Genomic DNA, 18861 nt, shown 5'->3' with positions numbered 1-18861 from the left:
GCCCGTGCTGGGAATTCGAGGGTGGCCTAACTGAGAGGGCGTTCGAGCAACTGCTTGAACAGCACTTGTGTCACCCGGAAATGGGACGAGCGGGAAATGAGATCTGTGTTGACTCTCGTGGAGACGCCTGGGTGAACGCCCCCCCCCTCTCCTGCTGTTGTCACGGAGACCTACGGGGGGTCAAATTTGATGGAGACAGAGCACACCACCCCCCCAACCCCCGCACCCACCACGATGTGCCCGCCCTCTCCTCCGAAGCCAGGCCCCCATCATCCCTGGGGTCAGCCGATCTCAATGCCCCCACCGTTGGGGAAACTCTGTCCCAGCTCCCTTGCCGTTTCGCCATCAAATCTACGCCCACCCTGAGGCGAACACTTGTGTCTCGAATTGCTGAAGCCTTCAAGGGATGTTGGGGGGTGGGTGGAGGTGGGAGAACAGGATTGATTATACTCACTGGCAGAGCAGGGCCTGAATGGCCGACCCCGAACTCTCCCTGTGCCCCCACGTTTTGTTAAAAAATAACATTGACCGGATGCTGGCTAGGCCGGTTTTCTCACTAATTAAAGGTGAGCCATATTGCTGTGGGTCTAGAGTAGGCCAGACCGGGTAAGGATGGCCTTGTCCCTCCCTAAAGGGATTCAGATGGATTTTTCCAACAATCATCATAAGATTCTTAGTTCTAGACTTTAATTTATTGAATTTGAGATCCCACGACGTTGCTGTTGAGGGTAAAGGAGCCCCGGAACATTCCCAGGGTCTTTGGATCAACACAGCCGATGATGGTACTACTAGGCCTCCTCCTTGGGCCTAGTAAGTTGGGAGGAACCAAACAGTTCCGAGCAGAGGCTGGTGGGACTCACTGACCGAGTCAGAAGCTTCCAGAACGTTTAAGCGGCTTCACTCCGCCTCCAAGGGAACGGGAAGTGGCCGAGTTCAGGACCGAGAGCCTGTTTCTGCTCCGCCCGAAATGAGACCTCGGGCCAGGGCAAGGACGGGGAAGCCGACCATCGGACTGTCCGTCGAGAAAACTCAGGGGATGTTCCGGGGGTCCCAGCTTCAAATCCCGCGAGGGCGGATCGTAAGGATCTGGGAACTCGCGGCTCCAACGGGATGTTGGAGAGGCCCACTTTCTAGGGATGGAAACGGCCGTCCTCGCCTGGTCCGGCCTATACGCGACAGCGGACCCACGCAGCAATGTGGGTGACAGGGGACAGGCAACAAACACTAGGCCGAGCCCTCATCTCGTGAACGAATTCAAAAAAGACGCTTTCATCCTTCCGCGCTCGAACCAGGTGAGTGTTGGCGCAATCGTGTTAATTTCTCAGCTTATTCAGGAGAGAAACCATTGGCAAATGGCCCCCAGGTTGGCATTTACGCGGTGAGAAAGGGGGAGAGGGTGTAGTTTCCCATGTGAAGCTGTAGCGAGGCATGGGAGGCATCAGAAGCTGTTGTCCATGCTGCTGCGGCTCTTCAATCGAGTGCTGCGCAACGTCTGGGACGAGGCCTCCTCGCTGAGGGCCCGGCGTAAGGTGGTGCCCAGGGATCTCCGTGCCCGCTGACGGACGTCCCGCCCGGCGAAGACGTACAGCAGGGGGTTGAGGGCACTGTTGAGCGACGCCAGGCCCACGGTGACGTAGTCCCAGGCCCGGATGGCCTGATAGTCGCCAAAAGCCTGGAGTAGGCCGAAGACGTGGTAGGGGAGCCAGCAGACGAAGAAGGCCAGCACCACCGTCAGGATCAGTCGCAGGGGGCGCCACTGGGACTTGCCGAAACTGGCGCGACGCACCCTCAGGCCGATCATCAGGTAGCAGGCCGCCATGACCAGGAAAGGGAGGGCGAAGGCCACCAGGGCCCGCGACACCTCCACCAGGCGAATGACCCCCGCCCCGGCATAGTTGGCGGTGCAGGTGGACGTCAGGGGCGACACCCGGCGGTGGAGGAGGGCGGGCAGGCACATGAGGCTCGCCAGGGCCCAGGCCGCGGCGCAGGCTGCCCAGGCCCAGCCTAGCGTTCGCCAGCGCTGCGACCAGACGGGCAGCGTGACGGCCAGGCAGCGGTCCACGCTGATGACGGTTAGCAGGAAGACGCTGGCCGCCATGTTGAGCAGGATGGCCGAGGGGAGGAGCCGGCACAGGGGAGTCGTGGCAGGCCAGCGGTTGCCGAGGGCGACGTTGGCGATCTGGAAGGGCAGCGACAGGCAGTAGGCCAGGTCGGCGGCCGCCAGGTTCAGGAACCACACGGTGTTCACAGTCCGCTTCATCCGAAAACCCGCCACCCAGATGACCGCTGTGTTGCCAGGGGCGCCGAGGATGAAGGTGAGGGCGTACATGACTAGGGCCAAGATGGCTGCCGGAGTCAATGAGTGGGCATGGTTGACAAACACATCTGCATCTGTGTAGTTCTCATAAGTGTAGTTTGAAAACCACAGGTCATAATATTCAAGGCTTGAATTGAATAGTCCGTACTCATCCATCCCGATACCTGAAACGGGAGCGAGACAACAGAATAGCGAGTCAAAAAAAATGTTGGCCGTCAGCCTAACGAATCGAGTTGAGTGGTCAACCCCTCTGCTTCAGGGCATTGTGGGCCGAGATTGGGGCCTGCACCCACCTCCCCATCCCCGCGCGGGGTTCTTCTCACTGAAGATACGCAAGTGAGGGTCAATGCTAAATTGTTCCGTAGTGCCCAGGAATGTGTGGGTTAGGGTGGGATTGGCCGTGCTAAATTGTCCCGTAGTGCCCAGGGATGTGTGGGTCAGGGTGGGACTGGTCGTGTTAAATTGTCCCATAGTGCCCAGGGATGTGCGGGTTAGGGTGGGATTGGCCGTGCTAAATTGTCCCGTAGTGCCCAGGGATGTGCGGGTTAGGGTGGGATTGGCCGTGCTAAATTGTCCCGTAGTGCCCAGGGATGTGCGGGTTAGGGTGGGATTGGCCGTGCTAAATTGTCCCGTAGTGCCCAGGGATGTGTGGGTTAGGGTGGGATTGGCTGTGTTAAATTGTCCCATAGTGCCCAGGGATGTGCGGGTTAGTGTGGGATTGGCCGTGTTAAATTGTCCCGTAGTGCCCAGGGATGTGCGGGTTTGGGTGGGGTTGGCCGTGCTAAATTGTCCCGTAGTACCCAGGGATGTGCAGGTTAGGGTGGGATTGGCCGTGCTAAATTGTCCCGTAGTGCCCAGGGATGTGCGGGTTAGGGTGGGATTGGCCGTGCTAAATTGTCCCGTAGTGCCCAGGGATGTGTGGGTTAGGGTGGGAATGGCCGTGCTAAATTGTCCCGTAGTGCCCAGGGATGTGCAGGTTAGGGTGGGATTGGCCGTGCTAAATTGTCCCGTAGTGCCCAGGGATGTGCGGGTTAGGGTGTGATTGGCCGTGCTAAATTGTCCCGTAGTGCCCAGGGATGTGCGGGTTAGGGTGGGATTGGCCGTGCTAAATTGTCCCGTAGTGCCCAGGGATGTGCAGGTTAGGGTGGGATTGGCCGTGTTAAATTGTCCCGTAGTGCCCAGGGATGTGCGGGTTAGGGTGGGATTGGCTGTGCTAAATTGTCCCGTAGTGCCCAGGGATGTGCGGGTTAGGGTGGGATTGGCCGTGCTAAATTGTCCCGTAGTGCCCAGGGATGTGCGTGTTAGGGTGGGATTGGCCGTGTTAAATTGTCCCGTAGTGCCCAGGGATGTGCGGGTTAGGGTGGGATTGGCCGTGCTAAATTGTCCCGTAGTGCCCAGGGATGTGCGGGTTAGGGTGCCATCATAGGAATAGTGCATTGGGTTGGGACTGGGTAGGATGGTCATTAGAGGCTTTGAACAAACATGATGGACTACACGCTTCATGAACTGTTCCAATTCAACATCTCTCTCTCTCAGCCTCGAATATAACCCCTCGATCCCTCCAATCTCCCCTGTCAGGTCCCCCACCCATCTTTTCTATTTCAATAACGTTGCCTCCTCATTCTCGTAAACTCCACCCGACCCACTCCACCTCTCCCTTATGAGGGAGCCCCTCCATCCCCGGGACCAGCCGAGTGAGCCTTCCCTGGACTTCCTCCAGTGCCAGACTATCTCTGCTTGGATACGGGGCCCCGAAACCCCTCACAGTTTTACAGCTGCGCTCTGAACAGGGCCTTTATATAATTTTAACAAAACCTTCCCTCCTTTCACACCCTATTCCCTTTGAAATAAAGGCCAACCCACTGGGTTCACTCCCTCAGCACTGACCCTCTGACAGTGCCCGCTCCTTCTGCACTGTCCCTCTGACAGCGCCCGCTCCCTCAGCACTGACCCTCCTACAGCGCCCGCTCCCTCAGCACTGACCCTCGTACAGCGCCCGCTACCTCGGCACTGACCCTCCAACAGCGCCCTCTCCCTCAGCACTGACCCTCCGACAGCACCCACACCCTCAGCACTGACCCTCCGACAGTGCCCGCTCCTTCAGCACTGACCCTCTGACAGCGCCTGCTCCCTCAGCACTGACCCTCCGACAGCGCCCGCTCCCTCAGCACTGACCCTCCGACAGCGCCCGCTCCCTCAGCACTGACCCTCCGACAGCACCCGCTCCCTCAGCACTGACCCTCCGACAGCGCCCGCTCCCTCAGCACTGACCCTCCGACAGCGCCCGCTCCCTCAGCACTGATCCTCCAACAGCGCCCTCTCCCTCAGCACTGACCCTCCGACAGCACCCGGTCCCTCAGCACTGACCCTCTGACAGCGCCCGCTCCCACAGCGCTGACCCTCTGACAGCGCCCGCTCCCACAGCACTGACCCTCCGACAGCGCCCGCTCCCTCAGCACTGACCCTCCGACAGCACCCGCTCCCTCAGCACTGACCCTCCGACAGCGCCCACTCCCTCGGCGCTGACACTCCAATGGAGCCGGAGACACAGCCACAGAGGGCACCTCAAAAGTGCCACCCCCTCTAGCCCCCTACTCCCCCTCCCTATCTCCGTCACCCCCTCCCGTCTGGCCGCAAGCTCTCTCTATCTCTCTCTCTCTCCCCTCACCGGGATGACCGCGGCTTGGAGGCTCGGCTCAGAGCCCGCGTCGATAGCGCGGAGCGCTCAGATGTGACAAGATGTGGCGTCTCCCGTGGTCTGTCTTCTCTTGACGTTAAAATGCCACGACAGACAAGCAAAACCGCAAACCCCAGGCACCTGCGCCTCGCGTCTGGAAGGGTAAAAGCAAATGAGGAAGTGAGATTTCACCCTCTCTCTCTCTCCCTCTCTCTCTGCTTTGTTTCGACTGGTCAGACAGATTATAATTTTCGGGCCTCCGATTTTTTTGTGGGTGGTTATGAATTTGCTGAAGGCACGAGGGCCTCAGTGGCGGAAAGCCGCTGAGCGGGCCTGGAGTCACGTGTAGGAGAATGGCAGATGCCCTTTCGCCGGCGGGCAGGAGCGGGCCAGCGCCGGGGGCATGGGGCGGGGGCGTGGTTTCGGTTCCTGGCAATGGATTCCTGGTCGCCATTCGGCGCTGGGTTCTGCAGGCGAGCCCGGGGTCTCTGGGTTGACCGCCCACGCTGTTGTCGGGCATCCGTGCAAATGGGCATCAGGCGTCCCCCACAGAGCGGCCACGTTCCCAAAGACCTTCAGGTCTGGAGGACGGGTTAGGGTCCAAATTGGCAACTGTGCCACCCACGGCCCCCGACACCTGAACCCAACGTTTCCGCAGCAATGCCAGTCCAAGTGGAGACTTCAGAGAGGGAGTGCCAGTCTGTGGAGGACACTCAGGTGGGTGCTTGGGGAAGGTGGACCATCCTATCCCCGACCCCCGAACTCTCCCTTTTCAAGCTCAGCAATATATTCAGCCTCGATATGGTTTAAACAGCAAGGGTGATCTTCAGCACTGACCCTCTGACGGCGCCCGCTCCCTCACTCTCTGACATCACCCACTCCCTCATCCTCCAACGGCACCCGCTCCCTCAGTGCTGACCGTCCGACGGTGCCCGCTCCCTCACCCTTCGACGGCACCTGCTCCCTCACTCTCCGACATCACCCACTCCCAAACCCTCGGACGGCGCCCGCTCCATCAGCACTGGCCCTCCAACAGCATCTGCTCCCTCAGCACTGACCTTCCGACAATGCCCACTCCCTCAGCACTGACCCTCCGACAGAGCCCACTCCCTCAGCACTGACCCTCCGACCGCGCCTGCTCCCTCAGCACTGACCCTCCGACAGCTCCCACTCCCTCAGCACTGACCCTCCGACAGCGCCCGCTCCCTCACCCTTCGACGGCGCCTGCTCCCTCACTTTCCGACATCACCCACTCCCAAACCCTCGGACGGCGCCCACTCCCTCAGCACTGGCCCTCCAACAGCACCTGCTCCCTCAGCACTGACCCTCCGACAATGCTCACTCCCACAACGCTGACCCTCCGACAGCGCCCACTCCCTCACCCTCCGACAGCGGCCGCTCCCTCTCCCTCCGACAGCGCCCGCTCCCTCCCTCTCCAACAGTGCCCGCTCCCTCAGCACTGACCCTCCGACAGCGGCCACTCCCTCTGCACTGACCCTCCGACAGCGCCCACTCCCTCAGCACTGACCCGACGACATTGACCGCTCCCTCAGCACTGACCCTCCGACAGCGCCCACTCCCTCAGCACTGACCCGACGACATTGACCGCTCCCTCAGCGCTGACCCTCCGACAGTGCCCGCTCCCCTCAGCACTGACCCTCCGACAGCACCTGCTCCCTCAGCGCTGACCCTCCGACAGCTTCCGCTCCCTCAGCACTGACCCTCCGACAGCACCCGCTCCCTCAGCACTGACCCTCCGACAGCGCCCGCTCCCTCAGCACTGATGGTATGTTGAGCACAAGGAATTGCTAGATTTTCAAATTTTTATGGTCACCCCCTCCAGCCCCCTACACCCCCTCCCTATCTCTGACACACCCTCCAGCCCCCAACACCCCCTCCCTATCTCCGACACCCCCACCAGCCCCCTACACCCCCTCCCTATCTCTGTCACCCCCCTCCAGCCCCCTACACCCCCTCCCTATCTCTGTCACCTCCTCCAGCCCCCTACACCACTCCCTATCTCTGTCACCCCCTACACTCCCTCCCTATCTCCGTCACCCTCTCCATCCCCTGACACCCCCTATCTCTGTGATCTGTGCTCTCCTCTGCTCGCAGACTCTCGTGCTTCCCCCTACCCCCAATTCTGCGCTGTCGTGCGGATGAGCCCCTCAGCTGTCTGAGGAAAGGCTGAGAGTTCAGGGTTCCCTCACTCTCCCACGCTCTGTCTCTCTCTCTCTCTCTCTCTCTCTCTCTCCATCTGTCTCTCTCTGTCAAAATCTTCCCTCCTTCACGCTGCTCCTGACCCAGGCGCTCAACGTGGATTCCCTGCGATCCTCTCGAATGGCCTTTCCAGGCCCCCTTTTGTGGGAATGACCCCAGCAGTGTGGACCGTGATCCCTGTGACTTCCCCAAACCATGGTTCGACTCACCCTCCCATCCAGACGAGAGATGGGACAGAGATAATCCAACCCGCACTCCCACTTACTGGTGTCGAGATGGGGTTTTCCCCCCCCCCCGTGTCTCTGCAGGTCGAGAGGGGGGGTGCCTGGATCGCCAGATTCCTCCTGGAGCGCTCCAGATCCCTCTCCTGAATGAGGCTGACAAGGGTCCCTCTCACATTCTGTGAGCTCAACTTACAGACATCCCACCGAAACCAGCACCTTCCCCTTTTTAGAGATCGGAGGAACTGCTGAGGTTGGAGTCAGAGGTAACGGAGCGTGAGAGCTGGAGGAATGCAGCGGGCCAGGCAGCGCCAGAGGCGCAGGAAACTCAGGAATCCTGCTGCGTTCCTCTGGATTTATCTTCATAACTTTAGTTGTCACAAACCAGTGGAATCCGCCATCACATGTTCCCCAGGACTGGGGCAGCTCCGGGTTAGATACAGAGTAAAGCTCCCTCTACACTGTCCCCCACCCAATCAAACACTCCCAGGACAATTTAGCACGGCCAATCCCACCCTAATCCACACGTCCCTGGGCACTACGGGACAATTTAACACGGCCAATCCCACCCTAACACGCACATCCCTGGGCACTACGGGACTATTTAGCACGGCCAATCCCACCCTAACCTGCACATCCCTGGGCACTACGGGACAATTTAGCACGGCCAATCCCACCCTAACACGCACATCCCTGGGCACTACGGGACTATTTAGCACGGCCAACCCACCCTAACCCGCACATCCCTGGGCACTACGGGACAATTTAGCATGGCCAATCCTACCCTAACCCGCACATCCCTGGGTACTACGGGACAATTTAACACGGCCAACCCCACCCTAACCCACACATCCCTGGGTACTACGGGACAATTTAACACGGCCAATCCCACCCTAACCCGCACATCCCTGTGCACTACGGGACAATTTAACACGGCCAATCCCACCCTAACCCGCACATCCCTGGGCACTACGGGACAATTTAGCACGGCCAATCCTACCCTAACCCGCACATCCCTGGCTACTACGGGACAATTTAGCACGGCCAATCCCACCCTAACCCACACATCCCTGGGCACTACGGGACAATTTAGCACGGCCAATCCCACCCTAACCCACACATCCCTGTGCACTACGGGACACTTTAGCACGGCCAATCCCACCCTAACCCGCACATCCCTGGCTACTACGGGACAATTTAGCACGGCCAATCCCACCCTAACCCGCACATCCCTGGGCACTACGGGACAATTTAGCACGGCCAATCCCACCCTAATCCGCACATCCCTGGGCACTACGGGACTATTTAGCACGGCCAATCCCACCCTAATCCGCACATCCCTGGGCACTATGGGACAATTTAGCACGGCCAATCCCACCCTAACCCGCACATCCCTGGGCACTACGGGACAATTTAGCACGGCCAATCCCACCCTAACCCGCACATCCCTGGGAACTACGGGACAATTTAGCACGGCCAATCCCACCCTAACCCGCACATCCCTGGGCACTACGGGACAATTTAGCACGGCCAATCCTACCCTAACCCGCACATCCCTGGGCACTACGGGACTATTTAGCACGGCCAATCCCACCCTAACCCGCACATCCCTGGGCACTACGGGACAATTTAACACGGCCAATCCCACCCTAATCCGCACATCCCTGGGCACTACGGGACAATTTAGCACGGCCAATCCACCCTAATCTGCACATCCCTGGGCACTACGGGACAATTTAGCACGGCCAACCCACCCTAACCCGCACATCCCTGGGCACTACGGGACAATTTAGCACGGCCAATCCCACCCTAACCCGCACATCCCTGGGCACTACGGGACAATTTAACACGGCCATTCCCACCCTAACACGCACATCCCTGGGCACTACGGGACAATTTAGCACGGCCAATCCCACCCTAACCCACACATCCCTGGGCACTACGGAACTATTTAACACGGCCAATCCCACCCTAACCCGCACATCCCTGGGTACTACGGGACAATTTAACACGGCCAACCCCACCCTAACCCACACATCCCTGGGTACTACGGGACAATTTAACACGGCCAATCCCACCCTAACCCGCACATCCCTGTGCACTACGGGACAATTTAACACGGCCAATCCCACCCTAACCCGCACATCCCTGGGAACTACGGGACAATTTAGCACGGCCAATCCCTCCCTAACCCACACATCCCTGGGCACTACGGGACAATTTAGCACGGCCAATCCCGCCCTAACCCGCACATCCCTGGGTACTACAAGACAATTTAACACGGCCAATGCCACCCTAACCCGCACATCCCTGGGCACTACAGGACAATTTCCCACGGCCAATCCCTCCCTAACCCACACATCCCTGGGCACTACGGGACAATTTAGCACGGCCAATGCCACCCTAACCCACACATCCCTGGGCACTACGGGACAATTTCCCACGGCCAATCCCTCCCTAACCCACACATCCCTGGGCACTACGGGACAATTTAGCACGGCCAATGCCACCCTAACCCGCACATCCCTGTGCACTACGGGACAATTTAACACGGCCAGTCCCACCCTAACACGCACATCCCTGGACACTACGGGACAATTTAGCACGGCCAATCCCACCCTAACCCACACACCCCTGGGCACTACGGGACAATTTAGCACGGCCAGTCCCACCCTAACCCGCACATCCCTGGGCACTACGGGACAATTTAGCACGGCCAATCCCACCCTAACCCGCACATCCCTGGGCACTACGGGGCAATTTAGCACGGCCAATCCCACCCTAACCCGCACATCCCTGGGCACGTAAGGACAATTTAACACGGCCAATCCCACCCTAACCCGCACATCCCTGGGCACTACGGGACAATTTAGCACGGCCAATCCCACCCTAACCCGCAAATCCTTGGACTGTGGGAGGAAACTGGAGCACCCGGAGGAAACCCACGCAGACACGGCGAGAAGGTGCAAACTCTCATACTGACCCTTGCCTGAGGGTGGGATAGAACCCGGGTCCTTTGATTTATTCTGGTCAAATTTACTGAGATATGATGAAAAGCTCGGTTTTGTGAAGATCAGACGGTGATGGAACGGAACCAGGAAACACCAACTGAGTCGAGCTCAGATCAACGTCTGTTTGAAGACTCACGAGGTCCATTCAGGAGTCTTATGACAGCAATGAAAAAGCTGTTCTTGAATCTGATGGTGCTTTTTGCCTTCTGCCTGATTGACAGAGAACGTGACCGGGGAGGGCTTCGATGATGTTGGCTGCTATCCCGAGACGGTGGGGAGATATCGAAGGAGCCAATGGGGTGGATTGGGCCCGTGAATGTTGTTGAGGATTCTGAAGGATGTGCCGAATTCCCTCCATTTCCCCTGACGGAGAAGCCGCGTTGTTCTGCCTTCTCCGGCCAACGCAGGGGTGGTCCAGGGTAGATTGCTCGCTAACCTCCTTCCTAGGCTGGACGCTCTGGACCGTCTGTCGGCAGAGGGGGCCCGAGAACGCGAGTGTTTGAGGATTATTGGCTCGGGAGGTTGAGGGTCCGGTCGGGAGCAGAGGCCTAGGAGTTTGGAGATGGGTTCGGTTGGGATAATAGTGTTGAAGGTGTTGATGTGGGTGTCCCTGTTACCCAGATGTTTCAAGGATGAGTTAGGCTGTTAGGCAATTTGCAAGGCATGCTGGGAGGCCAGAGTTGGCCTGAGCCACGGCACACTTCTCGAAGCGCCTTGTAACGGTGGACGAGCGGGCCACCGGGCAGGAGCCACATCGAATGTGTCTTTTTTTGGCGCTTAGGGATGATGGTGGAGTTTCTTGAAGTGCGAGGCTTGGCCCGTTGCCCCCAGGCGGAAGGCCTCGTCCCGTCCGCGTCTCTCCGGCTTTCCCTAGCAACTGCCGGGAAACGGGAGGTAGGCCCGGAGAGGCCCAGAAAACCGCGGGAAATCCGGGTTGAGGGAGCGGTCCGTTTGCGGCGGGGAGGAGGTGACAAGCGAGATCCCAGGAATGTGTTCGAGCTGGCCGCGCTCCTGGCCCGAAAAGAAGCTCCTGAGGAATTGGAAAATTGAGGCCAGCTTGGAATAAATCCAAACGGGCAATGCAGGAGATGGATATCTAACCCCACTGCACCCCACACCCCCACCCCAGCGGGGAGCTCGCTCCCGTGGGGAGAGGGGGAGAATGGAGGTGGTGACGGAGATGGTGAGGGGTTTGGGACAGGAGGTGGTGACAGAGATAGGGAGGGGGTGTGGCGGAGGGAGGGGGGTGACAGAGATAGGGAGGGGCTGTAGGAGACCGGAGGGGGTGATAGAGATAGGGAGGGGGTGTAGGGGGGCCGGAGGGGATGATAGAGATAGGGAGGGGGTGTAGGGGGCCGGAGGGGGTGACAGAGATAGGGAGGGGGGTGGCAGAGATAGGGAGGGGGTGTAGGGGGGCTGGAGGGGGTGACAGAGATAGGGAGGGGGGTGTAGGGGGCCGGAGGGGGTGACAGAGATAGGGAGGGGGTGTAGGGGGCTGGAGGGGGTGACAAAGATAGGGAGGGGGTGTAGGGGGCTGGAGGGGGTGACAGAGATAGGGAGGGGGTGTAGGGGGCTGGAGGGGGTGACAAAGATAGGGAGGGGGTGTAGGGGGGCTGGAGGGGGTGACAGAGATACGGAGGCGGTGTCGGGGGCTGGAGGGGGTGACAGAGACGGGGATGTGTGCAGTTGAGTGTGAGGTGTTGGGGGGTGGGGGGGGGGTGCTGGTGGGTTTTGCCGGACCGACTTGCTAGCAAAGAGTCACTCGCTGCGGGATTCCCAGCCTCTGAGCTGCTCCTCGCTGCGGGTCTGGGGCTCCCCAGTTCGGTTTCTGGTCAATGGGTGTGCCGCAGGATATTGACCGTTGGGGGCGTTTCGGAGATGGTAACGCCATTGAACGTCAAAGCCGGGGGGTCTGGGGCGGAATGGGTAGATTTTCTGGGATGGCAAGAGGCTGCAGGGACGAGACTCACCACAGGGATCGCAGCTTCTGGGTGAGAGTGACGTGTGTGACAACATCTGCCATGTTCAGCCTCCAGCAACAACAAGTGTTGAGAAGAAGAAATGGCAGGGAGCTATTCGGCCAGGAATTCTGAAAATAACTCTCAAGTGCTAACCAAGCACTTCGGAATTAAGGAACTTCAGCGCAGAGGAGGTGAAGCAATCCCTGGCACGAGATGTTTCGCTGAATCATCCCCAGGTTTTCTGAGCCAGCAGATTTGCCAAAGACTTTGGCTTCTGTCATTGTGGTAAATCAGGCCTGGCGGTGGTGCGCTCCCTCGGCGCTGACCCTCCGACAGCGCCCGCTCCCTCGGCGCTGACCCTCCGACAGCGCCCGCTCCCTCGGCGCTGACCCTCCGACAGCGCCCGCTCCCTCGGCGCTGACCCTCCAACAGAGCCCGCTCCCTCACCCTCCAACAGCGCCCGCTCCCTCAGCACTGACCCTCCGACAGAGCCCGCTCCCTCACCCTCCAACAGCGCCTGCTCCCTCAGCACTGACCCTCCGACAGCGCCCGCTCCCTCGGCGCTGACCCTCCGACAGCGCCCGCTCCCTCGGCGCTGACCCTCCGACAGCGCCCGCTCCCTCGGCGCTGACCCTCCGACAGCGCCCACTCCCTCAGCACTGACCCTCCGACAGAGCCCGCTCCCTCACCCTCCAACAGCGCCCACTCCCTCAGCACTGACCCTCCGACAGAGCCCGCTCCCTCACCCTCCAACAGCGCCCACTCCCTCAGCACTGACCCTCCGACAGAGCCTGCTCCCTCACCCTCCAACAGCGCCCCGCTCCCTCAGCACTGACCCCTCCGACAGAGCCCGCTCCCTCACCCTCCGACAGCGCCCGCTCCCTTGGCACCAGCCCAGAACGAACACAGATGTTCATTTCCTTTACTGCCTGGCAGGATGTAGATGTTGTTTGCCCATTTTTTTTTTGTCTGTCCCTCATTGCCCTTCCTTGAGAATCACTGCAGTCACTCCCCATGCCCCGTGTGGTATAGGGGCACAGTGTCCTGTTCAGGAGGGGCATCCAGGACTCTCACCACAGCAACATTAAAGGAACGCTCCTATCTTTCCCAGTCGGGATGGAATGTGGGGTTGGTCAGAGAGGGTATGCGTCTCGGAGGGAAACTTGCAGGGCTGGGTGCCCCCCCACTGCGACTACTGCTCCTGTCCTTCCAAGGAGTAGAGGGTGTCAGTTTCAGAAGATGCTGCCAGAGGAGCCTCAGCGAGTCGCTGCGCTGTGTCCAGTCGATGGTACACACTACTGCGGCTGTGCATTGGTGGTGGAGCTCAGCTGAGCATCCCTAATGAACCCAGCTGTATCGGTGGTGGAGGGAGGGAGTGTCGGAGCCCAGCCAAGCACTCCCAATGAGCCCAGCTACATCAGTGGTGGAGGGATGGAGTGTCGGAGCTCAGCCGAGCATTCTCAATGAGCCCAGCTACATTGGTGGTGGAGGGAGGGAGTGTCGGAGCTCAGCCGAGCATTCTCAATGAGCCCAGCTACATCGGTGGTGGAGGGAGGGAGTGTCGGAGCTCAGCCGAGCATTCCTAATGAGCCCAGCTACATCGGTGGTGGAGGGAGGGAGTGTCGGAGCTCAGCCGAGCATTCCTAATGAGCCCAGCTACATCGGTAGCGGAGGGAGGGAGTGTCGGAGCTTGGCCGAGCATTCCCAATGAGCCCAGCTACTTTGACAGTAGAGGGAGGGAGTGCTGAAGGTTGGGGGGGCATGCGGTTACCAGGTTGTTGGTAGGTGGGGGGGGGGGGGGGGGGGCGCTTTGTCCCTGGGCGGCATCGTGCTTCTCAAGTGCTGTCGGAGCCGTCCCCTTCCAGGGACAAGTGGGGAGTGTTCCCTCACACTCCTGCCTTGTGGGCTTTTGGTGGGGTGGGGGGGGGGGGAGCCGTAGGAGGGTCAGGACGTGAGTTACTCGTGGCAGGATTCCTGAGCTGCTCCTTGTAGCCGCTGCATCGATACGGGGCTGGGTGACCCCAAGAATGTTGATAGTCAGGGAGGGGTGGGGTGGCTTTAGGGAATCAGTGATGGGAAGGCCATTCAACGTGAACTGAGAAGTCTCAAAGGGGAAGTGAAAGATTGACAGGCAATTGAAAGGGAATAAAAATGCACGTTCGCTCTCCCGAGCCAGGCTCTCATTGCTGACCTCGGGTTACCCACGCGGCCCACACAAGAGATTGGCTCATCTTCCAATCCAAACATTCTCCCAGCTGTTCCATGAGGTCATTACCCATGACTTCCTCCGGCGACCGCCATCTCCGGCTCTAACGCGCGCAGTCAGCAGTGAAACCATCTCCCATTGAGGGCCTCCTCCCCTCGCCCGTTCGGCTTCGGTTGGGGAAGGGACAGGCTAAGGCAACGCGGCACACTCGCTCTCAGCGAATGGCAGAACGGGGCCTTAAGATGGCTCTGAGGGTTCTCGCCAGATGTGGACACCCTCCCCCCCCCCACCCCACCAGCGTCCCCCCGAAGTAGCGGGATGCGTGGTAACAGACCCTTCGGCCCGTCTTGTCCGTGCCGAACCCACACGTCCGAAATTGCTCTAGTCCCCATCTGCCAGCGTGTGGCTCCTGTCCCCCCTAAACCCTTCCTTATCCACGTCCCCATCCCGATGCCTGTTAAATGCTGTCACTGTACCAGCCCCCCACCCACTTCCTCGTCCCACACACGCACCACCCTCTGCGTGAAAAAGTTACCCCTCAGGTCCCTTCCCCCTCCCACCTTAAACCAGTGCCCCTCTACTTTTGGACGCCCCCCTACCCCTGGGGGGTAAAGACCTTCCCTATTCCCCCTCTCCAAGCCCCTCATGAGTTTATAAATCTCTATAAGGTCCCCCCCTCAGCCTCCGACGCTCCGGGGAAAACAGCCCCCAGCCCCTCCCTGTCGCTCAAACCCCCCGACATCCTTTTCCGAAACCCCTTTCCAACATCCTTCCTGTAGCAGGGAGATCGGGGTCGGACGCAGTATTCCCAAAGTGGCCTCACCAATACATGACCCTCCCGACTCCTACACTCAACGCACCGACCGATAAAGGCGAATGTCACCGAACACCCTCCCTCACCGCCCTGTCTATCTGCGGCTCCACCTTCGAGGGACCATGTACCTGCTCCCCCCCACCACCAAGGTCTCTCTGTTCAGCCGCACTCCCCCAGGACCTTTCTCATTCAGTCTGCCCCCGATGTGCCTTTCCCAAAACAGGCCACCTCACATTTATCTAAATTGAACTCCTTCTTGCCGCACCGCCCCTGCCCCCCACTCGGCCCATCTGATCCTGGTCCCGTTGTACTGTGAGCTAACCCCCTTCGCTGTCCCCTACACCCCCCATCTGCGCACTTGCTGACTATCCCTTCTATGTTTAGACCCAAATATTTATCTTAAATGACAAACAGCAGTGGACCCAGTCCCATATGGATCTTACATTGTATTTTGTCGCAAAATATATGTGAGAATAAATGCATAAAGAGACACATAAGTGAGGAACTTTTAATTTCTTTGCAGACTCCAGACCCCCCACTTGGGGGGGGGGGGGTGTTGTAGACCAGAGAGACCTGGTGGGGGGGTGATGTAGAATAGAGAGACCTGGGGGGGGGGGGGTGTTGTAGAACAGAGAGACCTGGGGGGGGGGGGTGGTTGTAGACCAGAGAGACCTGGTGGGGGGGGTGTTGTAGAACAGAGAGACCTGGGGGGGGGTGTTGTAGACCAGAGAGACCTGGGGGGGGGGGTGTTGTAGAACAGAGAGACCTGGTGGGGGGGGGGTGATGTAGAATAGAGAGACCCTGGGGGGTGGGTGTTGTAGACCAGAGAGACCTGGGGGGGGTGTTGTAGAACAGAGACCTGGGGGGGGGGGGTGATGTAGAATAGAGAGACCTGGGGGGGTGGGTGTTGTAGACCAGAGAGACCTGGGGGGGGGTGGTTGTAGACCAGAGAGACCTGGGGGGGGGTGTTGTAGAACAGAGACCTGGGGGGGGGGGGTGATGTAGAATAGAGAGACCTGGGGGGGTGGGTGTTGTAGACCAGAGAGACCTGGGGGGGGGTGTTGTAGACCAGAGAGACCTGGGGGGGGGGTGATGTAGAATAGAGAGACCTGGTGGGGGGGGTGATGTAGAACAGAGAGACCTGGTGGGGGGGTGATGTAGAATAGAGAGACCTGGGGGGGGTTGTTGTAGAACAGAGAGACCTGGGGGGGGGGGGGTGATGTAGAACAGAGACCTGGTGGGGGGGGTGATGTAGAACAGAGAGACCTGGGGGGGGGGGTGTTGTAGAATAGAGAGACTGGGGGGGGGTTGTTGTAGAACAGAGAGACCTGGGGGGGGGGTGATGTAGAATAGAGAGACTGGGGGGGGTTTGTTGTAGAACAGAGAGACCTGGGGGGGGGGGTGATGTAGAATAGAGAGACCTGGGGGGGGTTGTTGTAGAACAGAGAGACCTGGGGGGGGGGTGTTGTAGAACAGAGAGACCTGGGGGGGGGGGTGATGTAGAACAGAGAGACCTGGGGGGGGGGTGTTGTAGAACAGAGAGACCTGGGGGGGGGTTGTTGTAGACCAGAGACCTGGGGGGGGGGTTTGTAGAACAGAGAGACCTGGGGGGGGGTTGTTGTAGACCAGAGAGACCTGGGGGGGGGGTGTTGTAGAACAGAGAGACCTGGGGGGGGGGGTGTTGTAGAACAGAGAGACCTGGGGGGGCGCGGGGTGCTCAGGGACATATCCCTTTGAAGTTGGCGTCACAGTTAGACAGGCGGGGAAGGGGGGCGTCCGGCGCGCTGGTCTTCATCGCTCAGACCCTCTGAGTGTAGGAGCTGGGGACGTCACATTGAGGTTGTACAGGACGTTGGTGAGGGCCTCTTCTGGAGCGCTGTGCCCCAGCTCTGGTCACCCCCAACGTATGGGAAGGGTATTATTAAACTGGAGAGGGTTCGGAGGGATTCACCGGGATGTGGCCGGGAATGGAGGGGTTTCAGTTATAAGGAGAGGCTGGGGCGTAGAAGGTTGAGAGACGAGCATAGTCAGAGTTAACGGTTGACGTCTTTCTCCTGGGGTGGGGGGATTTCAGGACTGGGGGAACATTTTTTTAAGGCGAGAGGTGAAAGATTTAGAAAGGGGGCAAATTTTTTTTAACACAGAGAGTGGTCCGTGTGTGGGATGAGCTTCCGAGGAAGCGGTGGACGTGGGGACAGATACAACGTATAATCGACATTTGGATCAGGACATGGATGGGGAAAGGTTTGGAGGGGATATGGGCGGGAACAGGCAGGCGTGGGCTAGGGTCATGGTTGGGCCGAAGGGTCTGTTTCCGTGCTGTATGACTGTACGCCCCAGACAGAGATGACAAGAACCAGTTCGAGGCGGGTGGGAAGGAAGGGTCACTGGACCCGAAACGTCAACTCCGATCATTCTCCTGACAAACGCTGCCGGGCCTGCTGAGCTCTCCCAGCAACTTTGCTCGTGAAAACAGCCAGAGCTGACACTCGCTCCCAGAATAACTCCCACAACAGGCAGGTCGTTTCCAAATTTAATTTAAAAACAACGGAGGTCCAGAGAGCAGTTGCAAAAGGGAGAGATAAAGACCGTCTACAGTTTATGACGTATTTTTGTAAAACATTTGAACAATAGGGACTGAACAATAGAGACACCCTGGCCGGGTGTGGTTGTGCTCCCACAGAACCAGCGTTCTGGGCTTTGGCGTTCGAACGTTGCAGGTGAAATCTTGAAGAAATGACAACGGCGCTCTTCCCCGGCTCTTTCCTCAGCTCCGAGTTGTCGGGTTCCTTCGCCGGCGCTTCCGGACCGGCAAATTCCGGGCTTTTCTCCCCCAACCGTGCGCAGCCGAAACGTTGGTGGGGTTGCGGGCAGGGGGGTGCTGGTGACGGGAGGGTGGGTGGCTGGGCTGCGAGTTTGCCGCGTCACGGGAGGTTCCGGCGCAGCGTCGACGGGCCGAAGGGACTTTTCTGAGCTCTCGATCTCGTTGTTGAATACAAACAGCATTGACGAGGCCGCACTCATTCACGTGCTCAGCTCCAGGCTTGAGGCCTCGATCATCTGGGAGACTGTTGTGACGGCGGCCTTGGGCTGGTTACAGCTGAGGGACGTTTCCTCTTCGAAGCCCCCTCGAGGAGGCTCTTTAGGCCCCGACGGAGCTGCCCGCGGCCCTGGCGCCCGGCGAAGGCGTACAGGAAGGGGTTGAGGCAGCTGTTGAGGTAGGCCAGGCTGGTGAGGGCCGGATCGACGGCCAGCACCCAGCCCTGGAGGCTGTAGTCGTCCGACAGGAGGAGTAGGCCCGCCACGTGGTATGGGGCCCAGCAGAGGAAGAAACCCAGGAGGACCAGCAGGAGGAGGCGGTAGGGCCTCCTGTTCCGAGGCCTGGAGAAGCGGGAGGCCTGGAGGCTGAGTGCGATGAGGCCGTTGCTCACGGC

General features: G+C 59.4%; 2 protein-coding genes across 5 annotated transcripts in view; both read right to left on the bottom strand.

The window, feature by feature from the left end:
- Positions 1-235: 235 nt before the first annotated feature.
- Positions 236-7617, bottom strand: LOC125450066 (C3a anaphylatoxin chemotactic receptor-like). Of its 4 annotated transcripts, none has more exons than XM_059643138.1 (3): positions 7424-7617; positions 4986-5148; positions 236-2481 (listed from the first exon to the last, which is right to left on the bottom strand). In XM_059643138.1, exon 3 carries the CDS (start codon positions 2471-2473, stop codon positions 1439-1441), a length of 1035 nt encoding a protein of 344 aa, XP_059499121.1. In that variant the 5' UTR covers positions 2474-2481; positions 4986-5148; positions 7424-7617; the 3' UTR covers positions 236-1438. The 4 variants fall into 4 exon arrangements, with proteins under 4 accessions (XP_059499121.1, XP_059499120.1, XP_059499122.1 ...); XM_059643137.1 differs by having other exon boundaries at positions 7480-7617; XM_059643139.1 differs by lacking the exon at positions 4986-5148.
- Positions 7618-18451: 10834 nt separating this feature from the next.
- The window catches only part of LOC125449990 (protein bicaudal D homolog 2-like), a 34348-nt gene continuing 33938 nt past the window's right edge, over positions 18452-18861 (bottom strand). The window contains 1 exon segment of the mRNA XM_059643163.1: positions 18452-18832. Within this exon segment, the coding sequence (XP_059499146.1) occupies positions 18452-18832 (381 nt within the window).

This window comes from Stegostoma tigrinum, chromosome 49 (genome assembly GCF_030684315.1).
Source record: "Stegostoma tigrinum isolate sSteTig4 chromosome 49, sSteTig4.hap1, whole genome shotgun sequence".
Classification (NCBI taxonomy): Eukaryota; Metazoa; Chordata; class Chondrichthyes; order Orectolobiformes; family Stegostomatidae; genus Stegostoma; species Stegostoma tigrinum.
Note: the sequence above shows the minus strand (reverse complement) of the source record. Positions and strands in the feature narration are given on the sequence as shown.

Coding starts and splice junctions, on each gene's coding strand:
- LOC125450066 (XM_059643138.1), bottom strand. CDS start 2,473: ATGGATGAGTACGGACTATTCAATTCAAGCCTTGAATATTATGACCTG.